The sequence below is a fragment of the Argiope bruennichi genome, chromosome 6, assembly GCF_947563725.1.
Source record: "Argiope bruennichi chromosome 6, qqArgBrue1.1, whole genome shotgun sequence".
Taxonomy (NCBI): Eukaryota; Metazoa; Arthropoda; class Arachnida; order Araneae; family Araneidae; genus Argiope; species Argiope bruennichi.
In genome coordinates, this window is record NC_079156.1 from 135,117,445 (window position 1) to 135,145,144 (window position 27,700).

The 27,700-nt window shown below is 30.3% G+C and overlaps 1 protein-coding gene across 1 annotated transcript in view; it reads right to left on the reverse strand.

The window, feature by feature from the left end:
• The window catches only part of LOC129971574 (collagen alpha-2(V) chain-like), a 195,380-nt gene that overhangs the window by 88,795 nt on the left and 78,885 nt on the right, over positions 1–27,700 (reverse strand). Inside the window, exons 3-7 of the mRNA XM_056085469.1 lie at positions 16,300–16,352; positions 9,353–9,388; positions 8,149–8,184; positions 7,465–7,491; positions 421–456 (exon numbers count right to left, since the gene is read on the reverse strand). Coding sequence (XP_055941444.1) covers positions 421–456; positions 7,465–7,491; positions 8,149–8,184; positions 9,353–9,388; positions 16,300–16,352 — 188 coding nt within the window. The remainder of the gene's footprint in view (positions 1–420; positions 457–7,464; positions 7,492–8,148; positions 8,185–9,352; positions 9,389–16,299; positions 16,353–27,700) is intronic.

The following is a 27,700-nucleotide window of genomic DNA, read 5'->3' on the forward strand; positions in this document are numbered from 1 at the left end:
GCTCATATCGTCACAGATGCCGCAGTGAATAAAATTAGCATTTCTTTCCTTTATACCTTTAATATTCTTTTTTCGCTTTCAATTAAAACTTCTTTTTCTCTTGACAACTCAGAACAGCCATTGATTGAAACAGACACTTGCTACCTGAATAATTCATTTTCATCCCTGGTGTAGATTTTTGTTGCTGGATTCTGAAATGCTTTTCTAATTATTCAAGATTTGGGCGATTTTTCATTTTCTATGCTAATTCGTTCCGAGAGGCAATGTCGATGGATGGAAGCAACTGAGAAATCATTTTTTAGAATCGAGCAGAAAGCTCGTTAAAGCAACAAAATTTATGATTTCATCTCTGAAAAAAAATATTGTTATTAGTAAAAGAATGAATATCAACGATTTTTCGCTGCGAAACTTTATACTTACTTTGGTGGTAGTGAATAAGTCGAATCCGCTTTCACCCTGGAAGAAAAGAGAAAAAGTTAGAAATCATGTGGGATGGAAGAGAAATTAGGAATATATATATATATATATATATATATATATATTGATAAAGTCTTTGAAAAAAAATTCAAATCCTAGTTAAATTCGGCTGACTGGAAAACGGTAGTTTTACTCAAATAGAATAATATCAAAAAACATTCAGTTCTCCTCTAATCGTGTTCCAAGAGCTAATGCATAAAATGGTAGAGCACGACTTTTCAATTGGAGTGTGATTACTCTTTTATGCTGTTTGTGTCAGAAAATGAACTGCTCAAATTTTTTTTATACAATCCTCCTGTTTTTTGTGCTGGGTTTACACTCGGCCAGTAGGTACCGCATGTGTAGAAAGACTGAAAAATGCTGTTCGGTCGACGGCAAGTAATTGTCCCGAAGACACAACAACATGTCGCTGTATTGTATTTTTTTTTTCTTACTGCACATGCATTTGTAGAATTTGGTGGGTTTTTTGGCTTGAAAAAACCAATCACTTATCATAGATTAATTCCGACATTTTCTTACTCTTTGTTTTCTCTGATGTAAGGTTGTGTTTTTTTCCATTTTATTTGTCATTTTTTTTCTCCAAATTTAGGTATGTTGACGTTTTTTTTTTTTATTTTACCATGTTTTTTTCTGTAAATATGTATTATTTTAATATGATACGTAATGAAAAAGCGTCAATTTATAGCCAAGCATGGAAGGCTCGAATCTATCTTATGAAATTATGGCAAATATAAATCAGTCCCTTTCTACGCTTGCGCTGCCTACTTGCCGTCTCATAAATGGGACAGTGTAAACCCGGCATTGTATAAAAGTGATGGATTATCCATTATATTAGAGTGATGACTTCTCTTACAATCTACAGTAAACACTCATATAATTAATTCTATATTTAAATAAATAGTGCACCGCATATAAAAGATTTTTAAGCGCAAAATTCAATTCTGTTGATGCCTGAAATTGTTTTATTAAAAAACAATGATGAAAACTATTGGAAATGATCTTTAATAATCTTTCCGTTAATCATTTTCATATATTGATCAATTATTTTCCCAGTTTTATTTATTTGAGAATTTGCAACAATTATAATTCTGATATGCTAGTTAGTTTAATGGATTGTTAAATTAACTATCCGCAACTGAAACTAACAAAAAAAATTAATTACACATTATCTTAAGAGAAAAATAATAGAAAATATGAAAACGCAAGAATCGATAGCTGTCAATGCCATTCCTCCAAATAAGCTACAACTGCTCCTTTTACATAAAAATTGGTTTAGAACTGCAGTTAGGTTGAAGTGAAACTCACCATTTTTGCGAAATTTTCAACAACGAGCTGCAGAATAACGATTCGACGGTTTTCCACTTACTGGAGTGTACTTGATTTAATTAAAAGGCCCACTCGGGATTTTTCCGGTAGGTACTTCCGTCCCTTCTTCCCAGGTCACCCCCCCCCTTTCGAAAAATCCACTCAATCGTTCTGAAAATCTGTTTCTGACGTCGAAGGAATCTTCTTCACTGTAACTGTGCCGAGTCTCTAAAAAGAAACTGTCTGTGAAACGAATAACTATGAATGGTTATTGCGCCATTCAAGAAGAATTAGCCTCTGCCGGGGAAATGAAAGCTGCTTCATTTATTCTATTAATTAAGGTGAACATTGCTCAGACATTCATAATGGAGATTAACAGAAGTTGACTTTTCTCATAATATTGAAATAAGACTTTCTTCGATTATTTGTATGAACATTTATTGCAGAAAATTTGTATTTTGCTTGTTTGCTTATTTTACAGCTCCGCCGGGCGGCGGTTGTTTGGTGGTGTCTCGGCTTTGGAAACATAGGGTTTCAGGTTCGAGACCCGATCCCACCGAAAAACCATCGTGTAAGCATATCTGGTGCACGTTAAATCAGCTCTCGCTGATGTGTTGTGGAAGTTTGGAAAGGGGGGTGCCAGCTTAGGCGTCATCCTTGTACGAGGTACGTCCCAAAAATAATCCTAGTGTTGCTTTAAAACTGGACGTTAATGTAACTAAACTAAACTTTATAGCATATTCTAACTTTAAGACGCAGATAAAAACTAATTTTTCAAAATTAAATTTAGCAAGTGATGTAGCCGATTACTCATAATCGTCCATAGGAACACTTGAACACATTTGAATTATTCTCGATGTTATAATGATTTACATATATTCAATACAAATATATTTGTTGAATTCTCATTCTTTTAACAACATTTCACTATTTTTTGCACGAAATATTATTAAATGTTTGCGAAATATAATTAACTTGCTTCATTCCTTCGGTTAAATACGCCATGCGCTCTCCAAAACTCTTAATGGATGAATGAAAAAAAAAAAACATCCAAATATCACGAAAAAGTTATTTTATTTTTGAGTTACATGATACTTAGCTGATGAGCAGAGACAGGGATTGCCGTCTTTTACACTATTTAATCCTAAAATGGATGACTATTTTTTTAAGAAAAAAAAATTGTACGCGTTTTAAACAGCTGCATATAAATTAGAAAAATTACTAAAAAATATTTTAAAATGTTTTTTTCGTGAAATGTGTCAGATGGTTACATTACAAATTAAATAATAGCCCAGTGTCACAAATCACATTATAATAATTCTACAATAAAAATAAAAGACCCTTTTTTCTAATTTTTTTTTTTACAAAGCAAACAATATTTTGATGGTATTTTTTACAGTAGAATTAATTTTTCATACAGTTGCCATCTTGGTATTTTTTTCAAGCTTCCAGTATAAATCCAATTCTAGTATCACTATTACCATCTATCAGTTTTTTTAGACACATTTTTATCACGAAGCATTTAAAAAAGGATTTCCAAACACTCATTCTTATTTTATGGAACAATCATGTAAAGCTTATAAATGGAAATAACAACCTGTAGATAAATGGCTACACGCTGCATTGTTGGCTTAATTCCATTTTAAAATGTCAATTATCTTACATATCTTATTTTTAATATCGAATTATTCAATTTATCAAGATGTTTCAAATAATCCAAAAAAACTTCAACGAAACAAAATATCAGTAACTCCACCACCCTCATCAAGAATAGAGAAATGCCATGATTTCGAAATTTCTTCGAGCGTACGTAATCGTTGGGCGATTCCGTGTCTTAAGTGCAATTCTGTATCCTTTTCTTGATTCATAAGTATAGCGAGACGGCAGTTTATGGGTATTGATCCCCGGGAGACTATAAAAATGTCTTCGCAGTTGAAGAATGTTTCAAATTCTATAGGGATCGATTTATATTCATGTTATATTGCCTCAGTTGGCAAGGCAACGATGAGCGGTAGGCGGCTTTTATGACACTAATCCGCCATTGATTATGTTTCTCGTAAATGTGCAACGAAAACATGTAACCATTCCGGAGATATTTACTGTCTTGTTATGGCGGCGATGAGAGCGGATCTCGGATATGGCAAGGTTTCAAAATTCCCCCAAGATGCGACCAGGGGAATCGGGGGTGTAGGTCAGGAAAGGAAGATCTCGCCTTCATGCCTCGACTGTTTCTACTTCAAATATATTCATTTCGTACAAGAAGAATTGGAGCGAAATGTTCCAAGAAAAATCGTGCCATTCCATTCTTGTCAAACGAAGAGAGATTGGAAAACATGTAGAATACGATATCAACATATATTTTTCGTGAACATTTTACTTTCGCATGAACTTCAAACAAATGGTCCTCATATAGAAACAGATAATATTTCTCAGTTTGTAAAGAAATTTCAAAAAGAATATTTTTGAGATGAGTTTTTTCCTCAAATTTTGACTAGTTCGAAATTTTTTGAACTAACATTTCTGTTTTGTAAAAACCTTTTCTTATTTCGAATAAAAATTTCACTTAGTTTCATTTTTTTAACCCGCAAGATATATTTTAATATATATATGTATATACCTTTCTGTTTTTAATTATATGAAGTTTGTTTAGATAAAGGAATAATATGATATTTTGTAATTAATGATAATAATGACATTTTGATAAAGGAAGAAGGTAACGATTCCTTTGGTAACAAGAAAAGAGAAACATTCATTTGGAGCCTTGTTTCTTTCAACAATTTCAAAAAATAATGCAACAAATAACAGATAATAAGTTTTTTTTTTAAGAGATGAAAATTAAAAACATATCAACCACTTCTTTTTAGTAAAATTATTTCAAAATATACGTCAAACTTGTTTTTAAAACTTTCTCTTTCGTAATCTAAAAAACTCATTGAAACATTTCTATTTGAAATAAAAGAACCTTTTTGTTTACTAAAAATCAGTCAGGTTTTTAGATTGAAAATTTAGAATTCATCAGTTTATGGAACATCTCAAATAGTATTTCAGGCTTAAATAGTGTGAAAAAAAAGGTTTTCTCCTCTAAACTTTCTAGAAAAGTTAATTAATAATCAAGTTAGTTCATTTTATTAATCTCTCTTCACAATCGACGCTCAAAAATCTTTATGTTTATATGATACGCAAATGAAGGTTTACTGACGAACAAAATTTTATTTAGGTATTCAAAATCATTTTTATCCCTGACATATTGTTATGTTTATTTATTTTTAATATTATCTTGTGATTTCGGCGTTCGGAGAATAACTTTGGTAGCTTCTCTCTGAAGAATGAGATTTTGGCACCAATTGATAGTTAAAAATTTAATTATTAACACATGTCTTTTTTAAAGGCGAGTTATTTTTCACAATATTTTTGACGGGCTATTTTTATTTGTAATGAACGCAAAAGCCAATTCATTTAATATATTTTTGCGCGGAGTGGAAATACTCAGGAAAACAAATGAAATACTGAAGAATCCAAATAAAATTTTAATTAGACTGATTGCCTCAGAGTTCGTTGATATAACCTTTATAAATATGAAGTGATTTTGATATTTTAACATGGTTAAAAAATTCAGTCGTTAGAAAGTAGCTTCTTCCGTTATCGGAAATGGACCAAAATTAGATGCAAATATACACTATCTGCCAATAAGTATTTGGACATCCAGTTTGGCTATCGAAAGAAATTTGGAAAAATCTCACTAAACTGATGGCCCACATACTCCAGGTATTTCAACAAACTTCCGGGACTGTTGTTTCGATAAAAATCATCCGCAAGGAAGCACATTTGCCTGGTTTCCATGGTCGGGCTCCCACCCATAAGTCTTTGATTACAAAATCCGCCCGTGCTGCTCATTAAGGTGGTGGTGATCCAAGGCGCGTCAAAATTGGATCGCAGATAAGTGGAAGCGGTTTCTCTGGAGGATAAATCAAGGTTCTGTCGGATTGCAGAGTCCGGGTTTGGCATATGCAAAGTGAATTTGTCAGAATGCATTGTGCCAACAGTAAAGTTTGACGGAGATGGAATTATGGTCTGGGGATGTTCCTCGTGGTATGAACTGGGACCCTTGATCCCAATTCATGGCAAGCTCAACACCGATTCCTATTCCTCTATTCTAGACAACTTCCTACGCTGTAGAAATATTACGGGTTAGATCATTGTTATTTCCAGGATGATAACGCTACTTGTCATGTCGCGAGGTCCACCATGGTTTAGTATGAGGAAAATGGGGTGAAGCGACTGGACTGGCTTGTTCAAAGTCCAGACTTGAATCCTATAGAAAATCTCTGGGACGAGTTGGATCGCCGAATTAAGGCATTCAGCAAACGTCCAAAATCCGTGAAAAACTTGCATGTCTTCCCAAAGCCAGAGTGGAAGAAAATACGACAGTCCGTCATCCAAACATTTGTGGAAAGCATGCATCGGAGGGCTAAGGCAGTAATTGCCTCAGGTGGTGGCTCTACCAACAATTGAATATGAATAAATTGTGTTTATTTCTTTTATCACAGGTGACCAATTAGTTATTGGTAGATAGTGCATAATTTAAATGTAAAAATCACACGCCAAATTATACTTATCTAAATGTTCCGTGTTTAGGCTGTCGTGTTTCCCATAAACACAGACAGGTAGTTACTCTTATGCACTCCCCTGTTTTCGTTTCAAGCAGTTATAAGACGAGGAAATCCATCAAAATCTTGTGGAAGAATTGTACAATGATTATTTAACTTATTCTCTTAACTTCTTCTTCTTATTATTATTTATTTATTTTAACTTCTTCTTCTTATTATTATTTGTGAGAAAGGGAAGGCAAGCGGAAGTGATCTGTAACCGAATACACGAAGCAAACTGCATTAGGAAAGAAATTTTAAGAGACTATAATCGAAAGACACAAATAAACATTTTAATAGAATTTCGCTTAAATCTATGCAAGAGAATTTCAGTATCTTATGCTAAACATCCTATTTTACATTAGCTTTCACATTTGTACATTTAGAGAATAAGCAAGCTTCAATGATGGATGAATGTTTTCCAACATATAGGCTTTATATCTAACCAGTTCAGTTATGTTTGTTCATTTAACTTCGAGCTTATCCTGACTGCAATGCTAAAAATCATTCTTTAATTACATCTAATCTTATATTATAAAATTTAATCAAATTTTCTCAAGTACATTCTATCGCCATGTTTGCAAAAAAATAGTTATGACAGTACGAGTATATGCACTTAGCATGTCCACGAATCCAGAATGAAAGAAGCATATCAATAAAATGAACATGTTATTTTTTTCATCTTACGTTTTAAATGGAAAATTCTGGAAAAAATAACAGGGCATACCTATTTAGAAATCCTTAAAATATATTATATTCTTCAATTCTGTAACTAAACTATAAAGAAGCATAAAAGTTGTGAAAGACTCTGAACGAAAAAGATGTTTGATTGTCCGGGGTTGGTTCTCACAGTAACAGTTAAAGCACAAAGCACCTCGTATTGTATGTACATATGTAGATTCTTAAATCCACATATTTCCACTCATTATTTGTCGGTTCTCCATTCATCAAAACTTTGCTGCGTGTTTTAATACATTAAAAAACTAATTCACACACACACACACAAAAAGAAATAGAAGAAAAAGTATTAAATTACCTTATCACCCTTTTCACCTTTCTCACCCTGAAAAAAGAGAACAAAAGGGAAGGAATCAATGTGCAATGCAATGCTAATAAAGAAACAGATTTTGTAATAATAACAAGAAGAGTATTTCTAGAACAATAGAATTCATAAGGTGCGAATAAAAAATGTTTTATATGAAATAGAAAGCAAGAAAATTGTGATTATTTCAATATAAATTATATAAAAAAAGCAATGAGAAATGCCTTAAATCTTTTATTGGATTTTTTTATTTGAGGTGAGACGACGTGATTGTTTTGATTACATTATACTACAACAAACAAACAAAAAAAAATGGTATATAGGTGTACATATATATTTCTTTTATATTTTAATTTCGTTTTTTAAAAATTTCTATTACATTTTTAATTTCTTTTAAAATAATATTTTTTTGAAAAAAAAAAAATCACAAAAAAGTGTGAAATGTCCTGTACATATTCATGTGTACTAATTTCCAATTCTTTATTTTCTATCAAATTCAAAAACAATATTATTTGGGATGAAATTTAACTGTATTGAAAATTTCATATTGGCCAAGCTTAAAAATACTCAAACGAGAAACAAAAGTGCACATTTTTTAGTAATAATTTAATTTTAAAGCAAAAATAGACTTATTTTAATTTACTACCAATTTTTAAAACTAGGATGGAAAATACTTACTGGTTCTCCCTTTGGACCATCTATTCCAATTGCGCCCTTGAAAAATATAATATATTTTAGTGCAAAATCATAAAAAATGAGCCTTAGAAAGCAATTTTCTGATAAAATGACAGAAGTTCAAAAAAAATATATTATTTACACATATATATATATATATATATATATATATATATATATATATATATATATATATATATATATATATATATATAGATAGATAGATAAAATATTAAATAGCAATGTTATGTCAATGAAGATACTGAATTTTATACACTTTGTGAAAAATAATTAATAAAAATTTCACATAATCTACATATTTGTGGTTAAAATAATCATAAAAATAGAAATATTATAAAATCGTTACTCTCAAAGCGAAATGTAAGTTAATGTAAAAACTCGCTTTCTCTAGAGTTAAATCCTTGTTATCTTGTTCACATTTAAATAAAGAATATCGCTCCTGTAAAAGGAAAGATAAAATTTAAAATCTAATTTATTATTTAAATCTTATTCATAGCTTAATGCATTCTTCTTAAATTCATTATACTTACTCATTTTAGAAAATTAAATAATTTACTTTGAAGTGATACGAATTTTCTTAAAAACTTGCAAGTGCTTAATTTGTTAAATTAATTCATTTAACGAATATTAATGGAAGCAAACAGTGTTTCATTGATTAATATTGACATTTTTTCTTTGAGGCGATAGTTAGCCTATTCATTTTTAATCGAATCTTCTTCGTTTTCTTTCATTTAAATAAACCAAACTTTTACTTTAAAATGTTGAACGTCAAATATTCTGACGTAAATGTTCATGGTCTAACTCACTTATTTATAATATGCAATGAAATTTACATATTGGACGTAAATGAGTTTGAAAGTAGTCTTTCCATACATGTAAAGAAAATAAAAATGAGTGCATAAAATTAAATAAAAGTATCATTCAATGGAATAGATTGAGTGTTTAAAAGGCTTGCGATGTATATTTAATGTTAAGGATTTTATTACATTAATTTTTTAAAACTTGGTTTAAAAAGTTTCATTCATTAAAATATTCATTTATTTCATCAAATATTTAATAAATTATTGTGAAGATTCCGAAGAATTCTTTATTGAGAAATTTCTAGACATTACGTAATTTCGTAAAGAATATTCATAGCACTTTTATAAATGACTAATCATGCAATATTAAAAAATCATGAACTTACAGGAAATCCAGGTTTACCAGGAGGACCTATAGGACCCTGCAAAAGAGTAATGCGTTAGTGGCATAAAATTTTATTTCAAACTAGTCGTCTCAGATGACCAGCTGGTTCGTCGAGAATATTGGTTATATTTGAATTCAGATAAATTGTTTAGACATAATTTCATGTCCATGATTTCGTCAAATTGTTTGACAGGGAAGCAGTGTTATTTTGATTGCTTTAGTTAAGTTCTGTCTAATTTGTACATGAATCTGTCTAATGAAGTCCCACAACATCATAACATAAAGTAATGCCCGATTCATCTATTTTATTAATTTCGCGGTTATGTAACCATTTTTTTTTAATTTGGCTCATAAATTACATAGATATTAAATAGAATCCTTCTTACTTAAATTTCAACAATCAAACAACATTAATATTTGATGAAACAATAAAAACAGTTTGAATTTCAGGGGACCAATATATTCTATTGATGATATTAGACAAAAACAATTTTTTTAGTTGCCAAAATGCAGCAAATATTCGTATACATAAGAGATACATTGGTATCCCTTAAAAAACAATTTTTTAAATGTTAAAACGATGTTAATTTTTTTGTGTGTGTTAATATTTTCTGAAAAATCATTCAGAGACGTCAAAATTTAATTAAATTTTAATTAATTAAAATTTTAAATAAAATTTCAACAAAAATCATTCCGATTTGCATATTTTAATCATTCATTATATATATATATATAGTTTGATGCAACTGCTCTCAAAATATTGTAGACGACCATATGCGAGCAGAGAACCAGAGATTACTTTATGCGGTTTCTGTGATATTGCGCTTTAATACAGCGTTTTAAAACAGGCAATTTTTTAAAATATAATTGGAACATTACAAACTCTACATCGCTACCGAAAATGACAATTTAAGCAGAGGTTGATTTTTCGACAAACAAGTTTACATGTAGAGGTGTTGGTCTGAGTAGAGAATTCATTTTCATTGAATAAAAAGTTATGACCGTCGGAAACTTCACAAAAGTTCGATGAGATTCGTTAACAGAATTTCATTTTAACCAATATGTGTATTTATTTTGTTCACAGAGTTTCATTTAGTGTGTGAGTTGAGGATAAAGCAATTTATTTATGTCAACTTCTTATGTTCTACGATCAACCCATTTCTGTTATTTTATCTCAGACGGCCAGATTTTTGATTTGTTTCTCCCGATTCATCGTTAAGAACAAAGAGAACCTCATATATATATATATATATATATAGTATATATAGTATATATATATAGTATATAGTATATATATATATATATATAGTAGAGCCTGCACATATAACAAAGAAATAGAAAATTTTACTAGAAGAAATAAGAATAAGCAGATAAAATCACGTAAAATGTCGTGAAGATCTGAAATAGAAATTATGAAAAACGAATAATCGAAAAGTTCATGAAGAACTGAGAAAGAAAGTATATAAAATCAAGGAAATAATCAGGATTGGATGTTCGCCAAAAGCCTACAACATGGAAAAGTTCGTTTAAGAGCTATTATCGGAAACGTATAAAATAATGGAAAAGTTCATAATGAGCTGAAATGAAAAACTTATAAAATGATGAAAGATCGGTGGTCAGTTATGATTAAAAAATTATAAAGAAGTGAAAAGGTGCATGAAGAACTGTGCTATAAAACAAAAAATAAGCAAACCATAGTTTTCTACAGGGTGGCCATTAAATAACGTTCCTTGTTTGGCAGCATCTACATCTGAAACGAATGAACGAAACGAAACCACATTTCACATACCGACTATGGAAGGTATGGGAAAATGAATTCCGTAGAAGAAAAAAAAAATAATTAGGACCAGAAGTTGTCGATAGGAGAAATGCTGGCGCTGTGGGAGTACAGTTATGAATGAATTCACGAAACTCACAGAAAATGATCTTTTATTCATCGAACCCTAAAAGACGTGCAACATTTTCAATATGCTGATCTTTCCAGTGCATAACATTTTGCATAAGATGTACGTTGTACTCTACTGCTGCGTATAAACTGCCAGTTTTAATGGTCATAACAACCCGCCTTATGTTCTGCGCATAAGACATACAGGTTTACTTAAGAGCAGCCACGGCATAACATTGTCTAGTGTAGAACAATTTTACCAGCGAAGCATGCTGGGATAAGTTAGAGCCCGTATTAAGCACACATCAACGGTCAATCACGAACAGCAGAAGTCAAGAACGAACTGCTAGCAGGTCATTGGCTCGTCTCTTTTTACAAGGAATTCATCACACTGCTGTCACGCACGCACTACAAATTTCACATAAGCTATCTCGATTTGCAAATTTCATCGCTCGTATGTAACTTCAGCGCCAATATTTTTCTATCGGTAACTTTTGACAATATTATTATTATTATTTTTCTTCTTCTGCGAAATTCATCTTTCCGTGCCTCCCACAGTCTACATATGAAATGTGGTTTTATATCGTTCATTCGTTTTAGCTGCAGATGCCACCAAACAGGGAATTATTATTTTATTTCCACCCTGTGCTTTTTACACAATGCAATGCGCCTGTTTCAAACAGTAAAAAAAAATAATAAAAAAAACTACTAAATTTTTGATAAAAACTAATAATTTTTTAAAAATATATTGTTAAAATGTAGATAACACTTTATTATGTACAGATCACATATAAATTTTTTAAAAAATTGGTTTAAATATTTATTAAGACATGAATAGTTATACCAAAGCATTAATTTATCTTACAAAAAAGAAAAAAGAACTGAATGAAATCTGTGAAACACGTCGCTCGAAAATTGCTTATACGTCACAATTAAATACTGATCCATTTCACAAAGCACTTAAAGAGCGCAAAAGCTTCCAGAACAAGGGATTAAAAGGGAGTAGTCAAATAACGGAATGACGTCTCTTCAACGATCTAATGTCATTTGACATGCATTTTGACGTGCCGTTGTCAGGGAAAAGGAAAATAGATGGAGGAAAGCTTTCAAACACAAAATGAGTTGTTAAGCCTCGGTATTATCGCAATTACATTTAACCGGGAATGGAGAAAGCTATTACTTAAAAAACTCGCGAGATACGACGGAAGATGACTTTCTTTCTTTCGAGTTCATTAAGCGCCATTTACGCGTTCGGCTGCCGGTTTTTGATAACTCTCTAAGTGAAATCCGTGTTCGCCGGCCTGAGTGACGTGGAGAAACCATTAGGCTAGCACTGATTGCAGCGAGTTCGTTTGGGTGGCGCGCAGCTAAATAAAGCCTTCATTCTCTTCTCAAAATAATGGGATTGGTCTTTTAGGGAGCGACCTGTCATGTCCCATAGTTGGAAACATGGTTATAAATTTTGAAGAAAAATGGTTTGAAAATGATTTTGTCACTTTTATCAAGAGAACAAGCGAAAATCTTAGCTTATCGACAGTCCACATTTTACTTTATACAAACAGATGGTTTTAAGAAGGATAAAAGTTTTTACCCTTCATTTAATTATTTTTGTAAAATGACACTTGTTGATGTGGATAAACCAGGCGTTAAATCAACGGTCGGGGTTAAATTCTACACATTCTGTAGCTCAGTGCCAACCAGCAATTAAATATAAAAAGGCGTAAATATTTGATTCATATTTTTCAAATGAAGTGCTTCATTGGATAAACTGTCTACCAATAACCGAAATAAATTATTCTCACTGGTGTAAAATGGAAGTTTGGAAAAAGAGATCCAATTCAGGTGGTGTCCTCGTCATATAATCGGTGTTCAAAATTGCGGAGTATGTCCCAAAATAGTCCTAGTGTAGTTTTCAAATGAAAATTAATATAACTAAATTAAAAAAAACACATGAAAGGGTCTGAGATAAGTTAGGAAGAAGAAATTCGCGCCTTAATTATGCATGTTACAAATTTCATAAATTGAGAATAAAATATTTTGTAAAGTTTTTTTTTGTAACAACCATTAAATCAGATTAATCTAATAGCTGCATTTTATCCATTCAGCTAGAGTTATCGGCAAAGATTATGGAGCTCATTTAATACAAATAATATACATTTTACGAACAATCATAAGTCATAGAAATGCTGCCATTTAATCAAACAAAATACCATTAGTATTCACAGTTGTACAGACTTATTTAAATTTAATCACAGCATCAATATAAAATCCTTGGTTATTTGATATCTGAGTACCATACTAGTTTGAGTAAAAATGTAACAAACTTTCAACCAAGATAAGAAAAATATGAAATAATCGTATAAGGATAATTTGCTGTTTACTATTAAAACTGTTCAATGAATTTCAAATCTTGTCTTAAGTAGTGAAGAATTTTTATAGTTTTGAAGAAAACCTTAAAAAAAACAGAAAATGAAAAAAAAAAAAAAAATAAGAGAAGAAGATTTACGGTGAATTCAAGATTGTGGCGAAGGTTTCGCCTTTACTTTTCATTGTAAAAGACTTTTTTATAACTTGAAAAATTAATTTTGATTTTACAGGGATTTCGTTTTTACTTTAAAAATAACAAGTGAGCTTATAACTGCTTAAATATCAGTAGTATTTACCAAAGACGCCAAATTTGGTTGTGCATTGGATGACGCTTAATGACATAAACTTTTCCTTCCAAAGTTTTAGTTTTCCCCAAATTTTCTTGTATACTCTCTAAAAAAAGGTGATTTTTTTTTTCTGCTACTAATTTAAACCAAAATTTGACAAAAAGTACAATTGCAGTCCCAAAATTACATACCAAATTTGATATACTTAAGCCATTGTTTTTTGTTTTTTTTAGAGTACTTGCATTTACCCACTCCTGAAAGTACAGACAGACAAACGCTCAACACTTTGTTGAATTCAGCTCAAAATTTGAAAAGTGTTTACAGAGTAGGTGTTAAATCTATGTACAAAATTATATCTCTCTAGCTCTCTTTTGTTTTTAGCTATTGCATTCATTCATATTCGACCGGATAGGACAGACTTCCTCTAAAAAGATTTTGCTAAAACTTTATAGGAAATCTTCAAATTCGGTGTAAAGGCCATGTGCCAGTTATCATCCGTTCAGCTCAAAGCGTTTTTGAGTTACCTTTGTCACAGACGGCAATTTCCCAAAAAAGGGTTTTTCGAACTCAGAGAGGTCTGTAACCTGGAGATTCGTCAAAATCTCGAATTCGAATTTTTGATGATGACAGTCATTTCTCTATACTTCGTTTACGAGAAAGAAAAATTGAGGCATAAACATACTGCTATAAATCTATGATAAAACAGCAATTACAATTTTAGAAAACTTGTTAACAAAGATTTTATTAAAATGAAATATTAAATCACTGAAAGAGCAAGGAATATGAAAGGAACTAACCAAATCGAAAACGAATCTTGATAAATGAAGCCCTATCAAAGCACACACACACACACACACACACACACACACACACACACACACACACACACACACACACACACACACACACAAAAAAAAAAAAAACATACGATTCAATATAAAATATATTCATGAAAAAATATAAGCAATGATTGGCAATTAAAAATTCGAAAACAACTAAAAAACACAAGCAAAGAAAGAAAGGAAAGTATTAAGTGGATGTTATTCAATCATAATAATATAAATAAAATTTATTGTGGCCATGCGTGTATATATGTTTTTATATATGGCCTACATTCAAATGAACTTCGCGCACTTTTTCTTTAAGCCAAAGAATAATGTCAACTTTTCAAAATGCAAAAGATTTTATTTAATTAATAATAAATTAATTGACATTTTGCTTTTTCCGGCGATTATTTGGGATAAATAATTTTAGATAATATCATATTAAATATGAAAACTTGATCTTTTCGTTGATACTGTTCTCAATTTTGTACAATATTTCTATCAAGTGTTATTAATTTAAAAAATGAACGCATTAAAATCTATGTTAGTTTTAAGCTACTCAACCATTTTTTTTTTTTTTTTACTTTTCTGTTTTATTTCGATATATATATCTTTTTAAAAAGTTGTTATTTGTTTCAATGTAGTGATTTAAAAATGTCTAAAAGCAGGCAAGCATCCATCAATCGTTCACATGAAGACAAGAAAAATAAAGCTTTTGCCACAAAATGAAACAGATGTTTGATGAGAGCACCGCTTCAAGATAGGGAAGAGTCATCTCGTTTTTGTCATTTTTTTATAGAAACTTGCAAATCAATTTAAAGCGTCATAAAATTAAAAAAAAAAATTATCTTTTCATGGACACTCATTTTATTTCTGTGTCATTTTTTCAGTCGTTATTAATTCTTTAGAAATGTTTATGTAGATGACTTTGAAATGAAAACTCTTTTGAAGAGCAACGCTAAAATGTTGAGCTACTTTATGACTGTCTTTTTTAATTTCTCTTTTATTTCAAAACCTGTGTCTTGAAAATGCTTTTGTATACTATAATATTTTATATAAAAGTAGCTTTTACTTTAAAACGCATAAACGAATTTTATTTCCAAATAATGACGTATATATCAATTAGTTTAGTAATAATAAGCTCATATAGAATCTTCATTCTCTAAGGATAAGAACAAACAAAGATGATAAAAAACGAAGAAATTCAAAAACAATTGTGAAATAACATTTATATTCCACAATGGTGATATGGATAGTAAAATCTTTATTTTTTCAGCAGAATTCAGAAGATCAAAATATTTAATTTGAAAGAAATGAAACGCTTTAAAATACAGTTGATCTATAAATTGAGTTTGTGAAAAAGTTCGATACGCATACATTTCGATATGCAAAAATTCCAAGACACAGAAAGGCATATTGGAAATGTTTCCAAGATTTTCTTGAAAATCTTGGAAGAGTTTCCCAGCGAAAGTTGAAAAAAGTTTTCTTTCTTCTTTATAATTAAATTATTAGGTATTATTAGTGTGATAATTGAAGAAAGATAATATTTTAAAAACAATGATACTCTTAAAAAAACTTTCCTTACCGTTATGCCTGGCTCGCCTGGTTCACCTTTCATTCCTCTCTTACCTCGACGACCTGAAAAAAGTAAATGAAAGGTTTTAGTTAACAGTACGGACATTTCAAAAATCAGACACACAGATCAGCACTTATCTTTGAATTGTCATTACAGGGAGGTATAATAGTTATAACTCTCATAAACGTATTATCAAGTAAGGCTCTATATCTCTTATCTTCGTGGACATTTCATTGCCAGTCAGAATTTCGAATCATTGCAAGTTTTTTTTAAAAAAATTTTTACCAGCATTTAAATCTTTAGTGCATTAAAGATTTTATGTATAAAGTAAAATATAGACTTAAAATGGCATTTTAAAATGAATATCAATGGCAAGAAATATCAGGGATCTTAAGGCACTCTCTCAACGTAATCATAGACAGCTCATTAGAACCACCCTAAGAAGCAAAGAAAAAATCTGATTGCCCGGGTATCAGAACAGTGTTGGCGGGAACTACGGTTGAATCCTATGTACCATTGCCGGCCCGGTACAATCCCTTCCATAGGAGCCACATCCTGTCATCTGTAAGGAGTAGATGACAGGATGAATTTCTGTATCCACTAGGGAGGGAGAACCAATCCAATTTTTTGTCTACACTTCTTCATATAATCATTTTTGTATTTGAGATCTATTTCAAATGGAGTGCAATAATCTTATCTATAACATAAAGTTTACATATCAAACAAAATATTTCGTTTACATCCTTTATAAATTTATTTTCCACACTTGTGTTTTTTTACGAGCAAAGCAAATGGGAAGGCAAATTTATTCTTTGAGATTTATATGAGACAAACATTTTATTCATAAAAAGTAAATCCTATTGAGAAGGCGGCGCAATGAAAGGATTTTAAATGAAGCCGCCAAATTCCTATTCAGGGAACATACTTCGAAGTTCGGCCATCAAATTATAAATCGATTTAACTTGCTCATGTATACCAGCAATGACGGATTTGTTTCGAAAGAATTTTTCAAAAAAGAGTCATTTTTTTAAAGGGATAAAAATGCTATAATTCTTTAAAAAAAAGAATAAACATTTTAAAAAATTCTCAGCGCAGTATAAAATAATTTTAATTGATGTTTTATAAATAAAAATATTTTGTCTCATTTTTTCGTTGAGGCTTACTGTATCAAAAGATTCTAGTATTAAAGCATTACTCGATAAATGTCGTCATCACTCATTACGAGAAGTGAAACCGCAACAGATTTGTAAATTTATAACAGATAAATCTAATGCACGTTCTGCTTAAGAAAATTATTTCCGTAATTCCATATTTTAAAGGTTATACTATATAAAGTGATTTTATTAACAATCAGGATACTTAAGAAATACATTTTTATCATTCTTTTTTTATGAAGTGATGGGAGAAAAAAGAAGGAAATAAATGGCTCTGGTTTTTTTTTTTTAATTCTGTAAATTCCAAAGTAATCTTTACATATTAGTATATTAGTAGTTCTTTAAAAATGCATCGCATAAGAAAAAGAATAATTCATAACGTTTTATAATTTTTCTATAATACCTTTTATTTTAACATGTATGGCTTCGTTTTAAGCTCATAAGTTAATTTTATCCAATGCAGTATTTTTTTTAGTTTCAAAACAAGGCAGATTTTTAACCCTTTAATCATTTAAGAATAGATTTCCCATACGAGAATGAAAATACGCATTTTGAATTTAATACATATACGTAATGAAAATAGGTAGTATTTCTGAAACACTGTGCTAAATGGCGAGTTAAAAAATAAACAAAATAAAAAAATAAAAAATTAGAAAGTTATTCCTGCAAGTAAAGAGTTTTTCCCAAAAACAGCAACAAATATTTGAAATCCGTAACATTAGATAAAATTCTTTTCGTAAATAAAATAGGTGCATTTGGTTAAATTTTTTTTTTCTCTCAACAGTTATGTGGTATACAAAATTCCTTTTTGTGAAAGCTACCATATATGTTAAACATAACAATAATCCTATTACACTACATTTATTTTCAGGATGTCCGAAAAGTGTTTAAGAATTTTTAAAAAATAAGCCAGGATAGTTAGATATCTCAATGATTCTAGAGATAAATGAATACACTAGAAATTTTTATTAACACATGGTTTTTATCGTTGTTGTCGGCACCAAATATCCTCAAAAAGGACTTTTTGGAGACAAAAATGCTAATCATTGAAAAAAAATACGACAATGATTCTATCACCAAGAATTTTCGAATTTATACTATGGTTATCCTAATTCAAGTCGAAATACAGGTTACATTCATAATGATATTTTACTATCTTAAATATATACCAAAACAATTAGAAAAGATGCGGGACATAATCAGATTGCTCAAGCTTTTCTTTTCTGAAAGAAGAATTTGCTATCCAGGCAAGCGCAGTGGGCCACCAGCAGTTACTAAGAAAATTAGCTGTATTCATCTGATCTCAAATCAAGCGATTTTTCTTTTTTACTTTAAGAAGTCACTTTAAAGAAGCGGAGACTTGATAATATGACGCTGCTCTGACAACTGAACGGATCATCGTCATAAACGGGTTTTCATTACTAACTTTGGATGGCATTGCTCCAAACTTCATAGTTTGAGCTAAATCAATGCTGGGATTTGGACGATTCGAGAGCATTTATTGTAATTTCCAACACTGACAACGTCTGAAACGGAGCAATATATGTCGGTTATATTTTGTACTGACATAGAGAAGCTCTTTAACAAAAATTCTTAAATATATTGATTAATCTTTTAATCGAATAAATTAAACATCGTATCTTGTTTAAAATCGCATTTTATATGCTTTTAATAATACTGCAGTCAAATAATTGGGATGAATATAAAACATTATTAATTAGCAATTTACTAGGCATTTTTTTAATAAATATAAGTGATACCTATCACAAGATATTTTGATTTGATTCAATGGATCCAACGATTTCAAGTCATATTTTGTGCCATCTCGAATGGGCCTACTCCTTTTGAAGTGAGTAGCAGCTGTTTTTTCAAAGTCGTGATAACAAGAGTCTATAAAGCTGAAGTAGAATGGACGATTTACTTATTGTTAATAAAACACACAAAATACACAGCCATATTGTAACCGAAACACATTACAGCATAATAAATGAAGTCTTAAAAAAGAAGGCGTTAGCAAAACAAAAACAAAAAATATCATACAAAGCGAACAAGCCCATTTTTCACTTAAATGCTTTCCAGCATTTTGCTCGTCCTTTGTTAAAAAGACGCCTGTCCCTAATTCTCCAACTAATCCCGTAATCTTCGCGCATTTTGAACCCGCGTTAAATGGGTACTAAAACTGACAACTTGCCAAGATTAAAAGGTCCAGGAATAATATGGGTGGGGGAAAAAAAGATCCTAAAACCAGCTATGAGATAAAAGATCCATCGATCCCCCTCAAGAAGACATAGAATAAGAATTAGTTGGTGTGGACGTTGCCCGTAGATCTTTAATTTAGATAGAGCAGGTAAAAACGTCTTTTTTCCTGTAGCTATAACTGCAGCCTCCCTTTTAGCTTTTTGTTATTAATGTGTTATCAATGGAGCGGAACTGATGAGGAGGAGGCATAATGAATAAGCAATAGCATCCTCACGTGACCGATAAAACATGGAAGGGGGGATGCAGATGCTAACGACGGGGGAGGGAGGAAGCATCGGAGCTTAAATTCTCGTTAGAGTGGACTTATTGTTGAGATGTTAAAGTAACGGACATCATCCGGGAGGGGATCGACAAAATCAAACTTCCAGTATCGAAACTGGCTTCCAAAGCGAATGGAAGAAAAAAGTATCAAATATCCGAAAATGTTCTTTTTTTTTTGTTTGTATGTACTTTAAGGTGAAAATATTCAAGGATAAAAATAAAACAATAATAAATTTTGTGAGATGCAGATAAGAAGCATCGTCCTTTTATCAATTTGCTATATTTGGGCACTATTTACATTTATTTATTTGCTGTTCCGTTCTCGAATGTTTCACTATTTTCAAGCTACAAGATATTCGATCTAGACGGGCTATCATTCTGTTAAAGATGTCTCGGATATGAACGGCACACGATTATAACAACAATTGCAAGAGAAAATCTCATGTGCGTAGGCAAAATGTTTGAGAAAAAAATGTATTATATCTAGCACACGCAAATATATAGCTGCATAAAAGGGTTTATTTCCTTGCATTGGGATCTTCCCTACCACTCTTCTCCCGAACACTCAAAACAAATTTCTAAAATCAGATTGATTAAATATTGATCTATTAGCAGAAAAAAAGACAACTCTAAATACAAAATAAAAAGAGAAATGTCGCGAGAAAATATTAGCGATAACTTTTAAATGAAGGAAGAATATTATGAATCGGCAAACTTCAGCTTATTCATTTTTGCTACAATTTAGCATTAAAAAATGTAAATGAAAAGTGAAGTTACTCCCATAGCTAATTTTTATTTTCTTGACTTTGTCTCGTCCTCCGTCATGCAATTCTCTTTCTCGCTAGCCTTTGTTTCCTTGCAATGAGATCTTCTCTACAAGAACACTCAAATTAAAATGAATCAAAAATATCAGTATCTAAATTCAAACACTCTATTTGGTGTAGTGAGTTGCATTTTTATTTAAATACTGCATATTGCTAATGAATAGATTTAATCGCAAAATCATAAAATTCTTACATAATCGATCTTTAAAGGAATATCTATATATTCATATTTATTATGTATCATTTAAAAATGATATTTTAATGTATATGGAATGCTTAAGTGTTTTACCCTTTCTTTTTAAATAAAATTAATTCCTTAAACTTTTACTTCAATATTTGTTACAATTCATTTCAATAATGACATTCTTTTTTTTAAAATTTAGTGATTAAAACTACTAAATTATTTTATGTTTTAGAGACAAAATAGTAACATATAATGAATAAAATAGTGCATTTAAATAAACGAAATTGGGCTTCATTAAAAACTACTATCTTATTTTAATTAATGTAATGAATTTAACTATTGAATGGTCAGGATTTTAGTTTGTTGGAATTGCGCACCAAACCCAATAAAATGAAATCCATTTCTTTCAGTTATGCTCCTTGAATCTGAAGCATACAGATCATACGCTGAGGGAAATGAACAGTGATAATGTTAGATTGCACTACTTAATTGCGCTTGCAAATATTACTGCGTGCACCTTTGGAAATGTTGTTCTTTGCTTTGAATGCAAGTAGTGACGGTCTGCATCTAAAAAAAGGTAGCAAGGAGACAATTCGGACCTACTCCATTTCAATAACGATACTACTCCAATTTTTATTATGAAGTAGACAGAACTTTTAAAAATTAATTTTTTCAGCATTAAATAGTTATTATTTTGCACATCAGCAGTTTTCACATAAAAATATCAGGTATGTTTAAATAAATACATTTATATGTGTTGCCAGCATTATTATTCTAACAAGTGCTATTATTTCATATGTTTTTACTTTCTTTCAAACTATGTTTACATTAAATACCGAACAACAGTCTATCTACTGTGTTAACTGTGGCTTTTATCATGTTATAAATCTTAAAACTTTGCTTAGTAATATGGAAGTATAAAAAAATTATGTGAATGCTTCGTGACAGCTACATAGTTAATGATGATGATATCGTTACAACGGAAAGAGGGGTGCAGCAGCTCTTGAGGGTAAAGACCCCTGAGAACCCGAGGGCAGAAATATTACATAGTTAGTGTTTTGTAAATATAAAAAATTATAAAGTAAAGGAAACCGATATGTAGTTTGAATCCCTTTTTTTTTCATTTGATAGAAGACACAGTTTGATAAAGAACCACTATTTGCAAATAAATCACATAAGAAATTTCCTTTATTCAAATCTTTGACCACGTTTACATGTATGTGAAAGTGCAGATTGACAGACGATCAACTATTAGACAAGTTTTACTCGAAATTTGTTAATGTCCCAGACTTTAAATGCTCAAATAGTGTATCAAATTTCATTTCTACATCTTTGCGTTTCTGAGTAACCGCGTTTACTTACATGACAGACAGACAGTTAGTCCCTGGTTTCATTTGGTACAAAATTTGTTACAATGCTACACTACAAAATACGAAATCTATGTGCGAAATGTTAGTTACCTTCTTCCTTTTATTTTGAAATTGTAGTGTTCCCCTGCAATTCGACAGACAAACTTTTTTTGAATAGATTTCATTCATATATTTCGACACATTTGAGACTTGCAAGGATTCATTGAAAAGTTCATAGATGGCATCTACATCTGTAACAAATATGGATTTAATATCGGCTTATTTATTGATATTCGTATAGAATACGAAATGTCTATGAAGAATTTTTTTTTGTCTGCGATCACCAAGCTTCACTCTGCTCCAAAATCAATTTTTTAAAGTTCAATCTGGAGAACTCTTACTACACATCTTAGAGGCCCTTATTTCTTTAAATACAAGGCGCCCTACAGCCATTGGGCAAGCTGACAACTTGATCAGCCCGCCACTGAATGCAGGAAACAAATAATCTAATTATAAATGGTGAGAACTTTTAATAAGAAATGCATTCTCTAAGAGAGTGCAAAGGTTTTACATCAAAACTATATAATGCAAATATATATTCATGTCTAAGCCAGTAGGTCCCAAAAGTCGTCGGACACTTTAGAAAGTTATAGAAAAACCCTCATATCAAGCATTAGAAAAAATGACGATAATTTTTTTACATAATGTCGATTTATTTCTAAACAAAATCGACCATTTGTTTTTATTATTTAAATGTGAAATCGTTATTTTTTTTGTAATAAATATAACCAGAAAAGAAAAAATAAATAAACACTAATAATGTAACCAGGAAAGAAAAAATAAGCACCAAAGAGTGATCAGATTTCAACACATTTTCGTACAAATTCCTTAAAAATATTATAATAATCATTTAATCAAGTATTACAATTTTTATTTTCACACAATGATGACATTTCAAATATTGTTTTGATATCAGCATTACCTATATGCTTCTTAAAAAATATTTCATTTATTTATCCTTTATTTATCTTATCTCCAGCTCATAAGCGTAAGGAAACAATGAATATTATTCGAAAGCTAATTTTTTCTCACCGTAAAAATGCTAAATGTCCTAAATGTTGCAAGTAAGTAAATTTGTCTCAATAGTCTATTAACGCTGAGATTAAAAGATTTCTAAAGCAAAATCACATCGACGCATGAGACAACCAAGAAATTGTTCACTTACAAGGTTAATTCTTTCCACATTATAAGAAATTTATTCAGACAAAAACAAAGAAGATTCCACATTAGAGTTGTGTCAAAATTTTTGCTGAATTAAGCGAATTTCGGAAAATGTACAGAGATAAGCTTGGGCACGCGGGCATTCAGAGCGGAGAAGAATTTCATGAGATAGAGCAGTACCAATTTTATTTGGGATAGATATATAATGATGAGGTATGAAAGAAATAAAAAACTAAGTTCGAATAAAAAAATAAAGTGTTGAATGGATCGTATATAGGAATAGATGTGAATATCGAAACTAAGTAATTTTTTTACTACTAGCATAATAGATAGTTATCTTTATTTAAATACTAACCACCTCAGGTGACTACCTAGTTCGTTGGAGGTAATAGTTATATTTGATTTCAGAAAAATCATTTTTTATAACTTCATATGGGTGATTCCACCAAATAGTCTGACATGAAAGTCGTGTTAGTTAAGTTCTATTTATCGTGTACATGAACCTTTCTAATGGAGATCAGTCCCATAATATCACAACCATATCCGGTTCATCTTTTTTTCCAAATTGTGCGATAAAGTCTTATCATTTTTTTATTAATTTTGAAAATTACATAGATGTTAAGTAGAATCCTTTTCCTTTAACATTCACAATGGAAGAAAATCAAGCTATTTTATTTTATTGAAACAATGAAAACACTTTGACTTTCAAGGTAACAATGTACGTTGTTATTACATTGTTAAATTAATAATTAAAAATCGATTATTAGGTAAAAAAATTTTAAACTGCCTGAAATTCAGCAAAAAAGTTCACAACTATTAAATTAATTTCATTAAAAAGGACAATTTTTAAAATTTTGAAACGGCGTAAAATTAATTTTTGTGCGGTAATATTTTCGGAAGATATCAAGGGATAATATCAAAATTCGGCTTAATTTTTAATTAATTAAAATTTTATGTAAAATTTCAAAAAAATAAAAAAATAATAATATCGCCTAGATGCACATTTCTACTCTTCAAGATATAAATACTGAAATTGTCAGCAGAAACGGTTTGGCCTATAGAAAACCAACATACATATTCATCTTTATTATCAGCAGAGATCAGACTTTAAGATATGGTTCATGATTGATCAATAATAAAGCGGATCTTTTTGTTCTCTGCGTTTAGCATAAAAGACTACATATCACTGAAAAGCATAAAGCGTAACAGTAAAGTAAATATTACAAAAAAAAAATGCTTCGTAACATAATTTATCTTGTGTTTATAATTATTAATCTCAATCTTACTAAGACAAAATAATAATCTTAAACACATATCCCACAATTCTTGTTTGTATTATATCCAGAACTTCTACAAATGTTCACTGGATTTAAACCCAAAAGAGTACTTTTAAAGATAATTGGAGATTAGAATTCGAAAACCCATTAAAATGAAAACAGAAATGAATGCGGCTTTGCTTCGAAAATGGAAAAACATTGATGCAAAATTACAAAATGATTAGCACAGTCAATTTCAAAACATTTGAAATCTGTTAAAAAATGTCCTTCTAAATCATAAAATTTCCAAAATATTATTATGTGTTCTGAAATGTAGTTTTCTTAAAAAGTTACTTTCGGACTTAATTGTCTTGAGTACTTCATTTTTCACCTTTTTGAAGCAGCTTTTTAGCTACAGTGGGTAAAAAAAGTATTGGCAATTGCCTTAATTTACAATGACAAATAAATAAAATGTTATGCAATTTAGCTGTCGTAATTAAATACAAGACATCTTAGATATATAAAAGTAGTAAAACTTTTATTTAAATTTGCATTTTCTACGATTTTTTCTTTCAAAATCGAAAATTTGGATGTCGAAAAAATATTGCCAAAGTTTTAACTGCTATGCAAATTTTGTTACATTGAAATCACGTGTTTCGACTGATAAGAAACTCTACCGGTATAAAGACTGTAAAACTACTCCAAAAGTGTCTATGCATTATTTTGCGATTACTGCAGTAAAATGACTTCGAAATCGAAGGAGTTGGAAGTTAGTGTTAAAAACATGATTGTTAGGCTCAGAAATGAAGGTTTAACTTATCGTGCTATAGAAGTGCAGTTGAATATAAGTTTATTTAATGTCAGAAGTGTTGTAAAAAAGTTCAAGGAAACAGGATCAACGGAAAATAAGACTAGAAGTGGACGACCTCGAATATTTTCTACAAGAGAAAAACGTGCCATTATTAACAAGGTTAAGAAAAACCCTAAAATAAGTGCACCCCAGATAGCTAGAGATGTTGCTTTCACTTCGCAAAAGACTTTCAGTGTACAGACGGGGCTGTATGGCAGCTTATGGAGTTGGCAACCTGTATTTTATTGATGGTATTATGACAGTACGTACATACATTGACATTTTGCGCCATAACTTAAAAATCAGTGCCCAAAATCTTGGCTTGGGAACATCTTTCGTTATACAAGACAATGACCCCAAGCATACAGCGAATCTCACCCGTGAATGGCTACTTTACAATGCTCTTCGCCAGTTAAAAACCCCAATTCAATCGCCTGACATCAATACAATTGGAAATTTATGGCACTTGCTGGATCTAGAAATCAGGAAATATAAAATTTCAAGTAAAGACGACCTCAAACGTTTACTCTTGCAAGAGTGGCACAAAATTCCCAACAGTACAACAAAGACCTTAGTTTTCTCTATGAGAAATAGATTACAAACTGTTATAGATCCAGAAGGTATGCATACAAAGTACTAAACATATACTGATTTTGTTTTCGCTCATAATTTTGTCAATTTCATAATTTTGCCAATACTTTTTTTATCATGTAAATTTTGGATTTTCTCGTAGATTTTGACTAAAAAAATATTTAAATGAAAATTTCGTTATATTTGTTTGTCTTTTCTCCTTCTGTAATCGCTATGTTAAAAGAACATTTGTAAGCATAGTTTGTTAGCAAATATGATCATTTATAGGCAATTGCCAATACTTTTTTTATCCACTGTATGTCTTGACTGTTGATTTTCGAAAAAATAAGTTTAACTTTGAATTCAATGATTGTTATTGTAGACTTGTAAAGAATAGAATAAAGATATTATTTAAACAATATCCATTTTAAGATATTAGATTTTTTTCCTTAATATAAATAAAATTATTTATGTATGTATTTACCTTAATTGAACGAATGAGCCATAGTCAACTTCGCACACCTATTCTTTAAGACAAGAGCAATAATAATGTTAACTTTTCAAAGTTAATTAAATGTTTAATTAATTAGAAATTAACCCAATTTTTTCCGTTTTTATACAGTGTTCGAAACAAATAATCTTATATGAAATATTTTATTATTATCTTCAAATTCAAAATTTTACTTCTTCATTGATTTCGAAATTTCTTTATATACGAAGTTTCTTAAATTTTTATTACTAGTTTTAAAATTCAACAAAGATGATTTCAAAATACAGGTAATAAGACTGATCTATTCTTCTAATATTCTTTGAAATTTCTGGTTCATTTGGAAATTTTTTTATTGGTTTAAGGCAATTATTTAATAGTGCACAAAAGAAATGAAAGAAAGAATTCATATATACTCTTCATCTTTAGAAGATTACAAATTACCAATATCTGAGGTCATTCTATGAAGTAATATGATGTAATGAAAGGATTAGATATATTATAATTATTACAAAAAAATAAGATTTTACACTAAAAATATTATACGTGAAAATATTTTAATTTGGAGCAGCACAGGATATATCACCTAGTTAATAAATAAAATACAATTTGATGTGTTTCCTAAATATTTTGTTTATTTTCGTTCACTTTGGAGAGACTATATAAGTATTTATTGAAAACTTTGTAAAACTGAACTTTCTTAAATTTTGACATCGCAAAAAGGTTTTTGTTCATATATAACCTTTAACCCAACATTTTTCTGCACCTCTTTTCTTTTTTTAATACTATGGAGGTTCAATTTTCAAACATAACCGTTTGTCAAAAATACTCCCCCCCCCCCAAAAAAAAACCATTATGAAATAATGGGCATGCTAAACTTCTAAAATCATTCAGCAGATACATTGAAAGAATTCAACTATCCACTTCAAGTTATCCATTCTATATATTACTTTTATCACCCTCTTATAAAAAAAAGAGGTAAAAAAAAAAGTCGT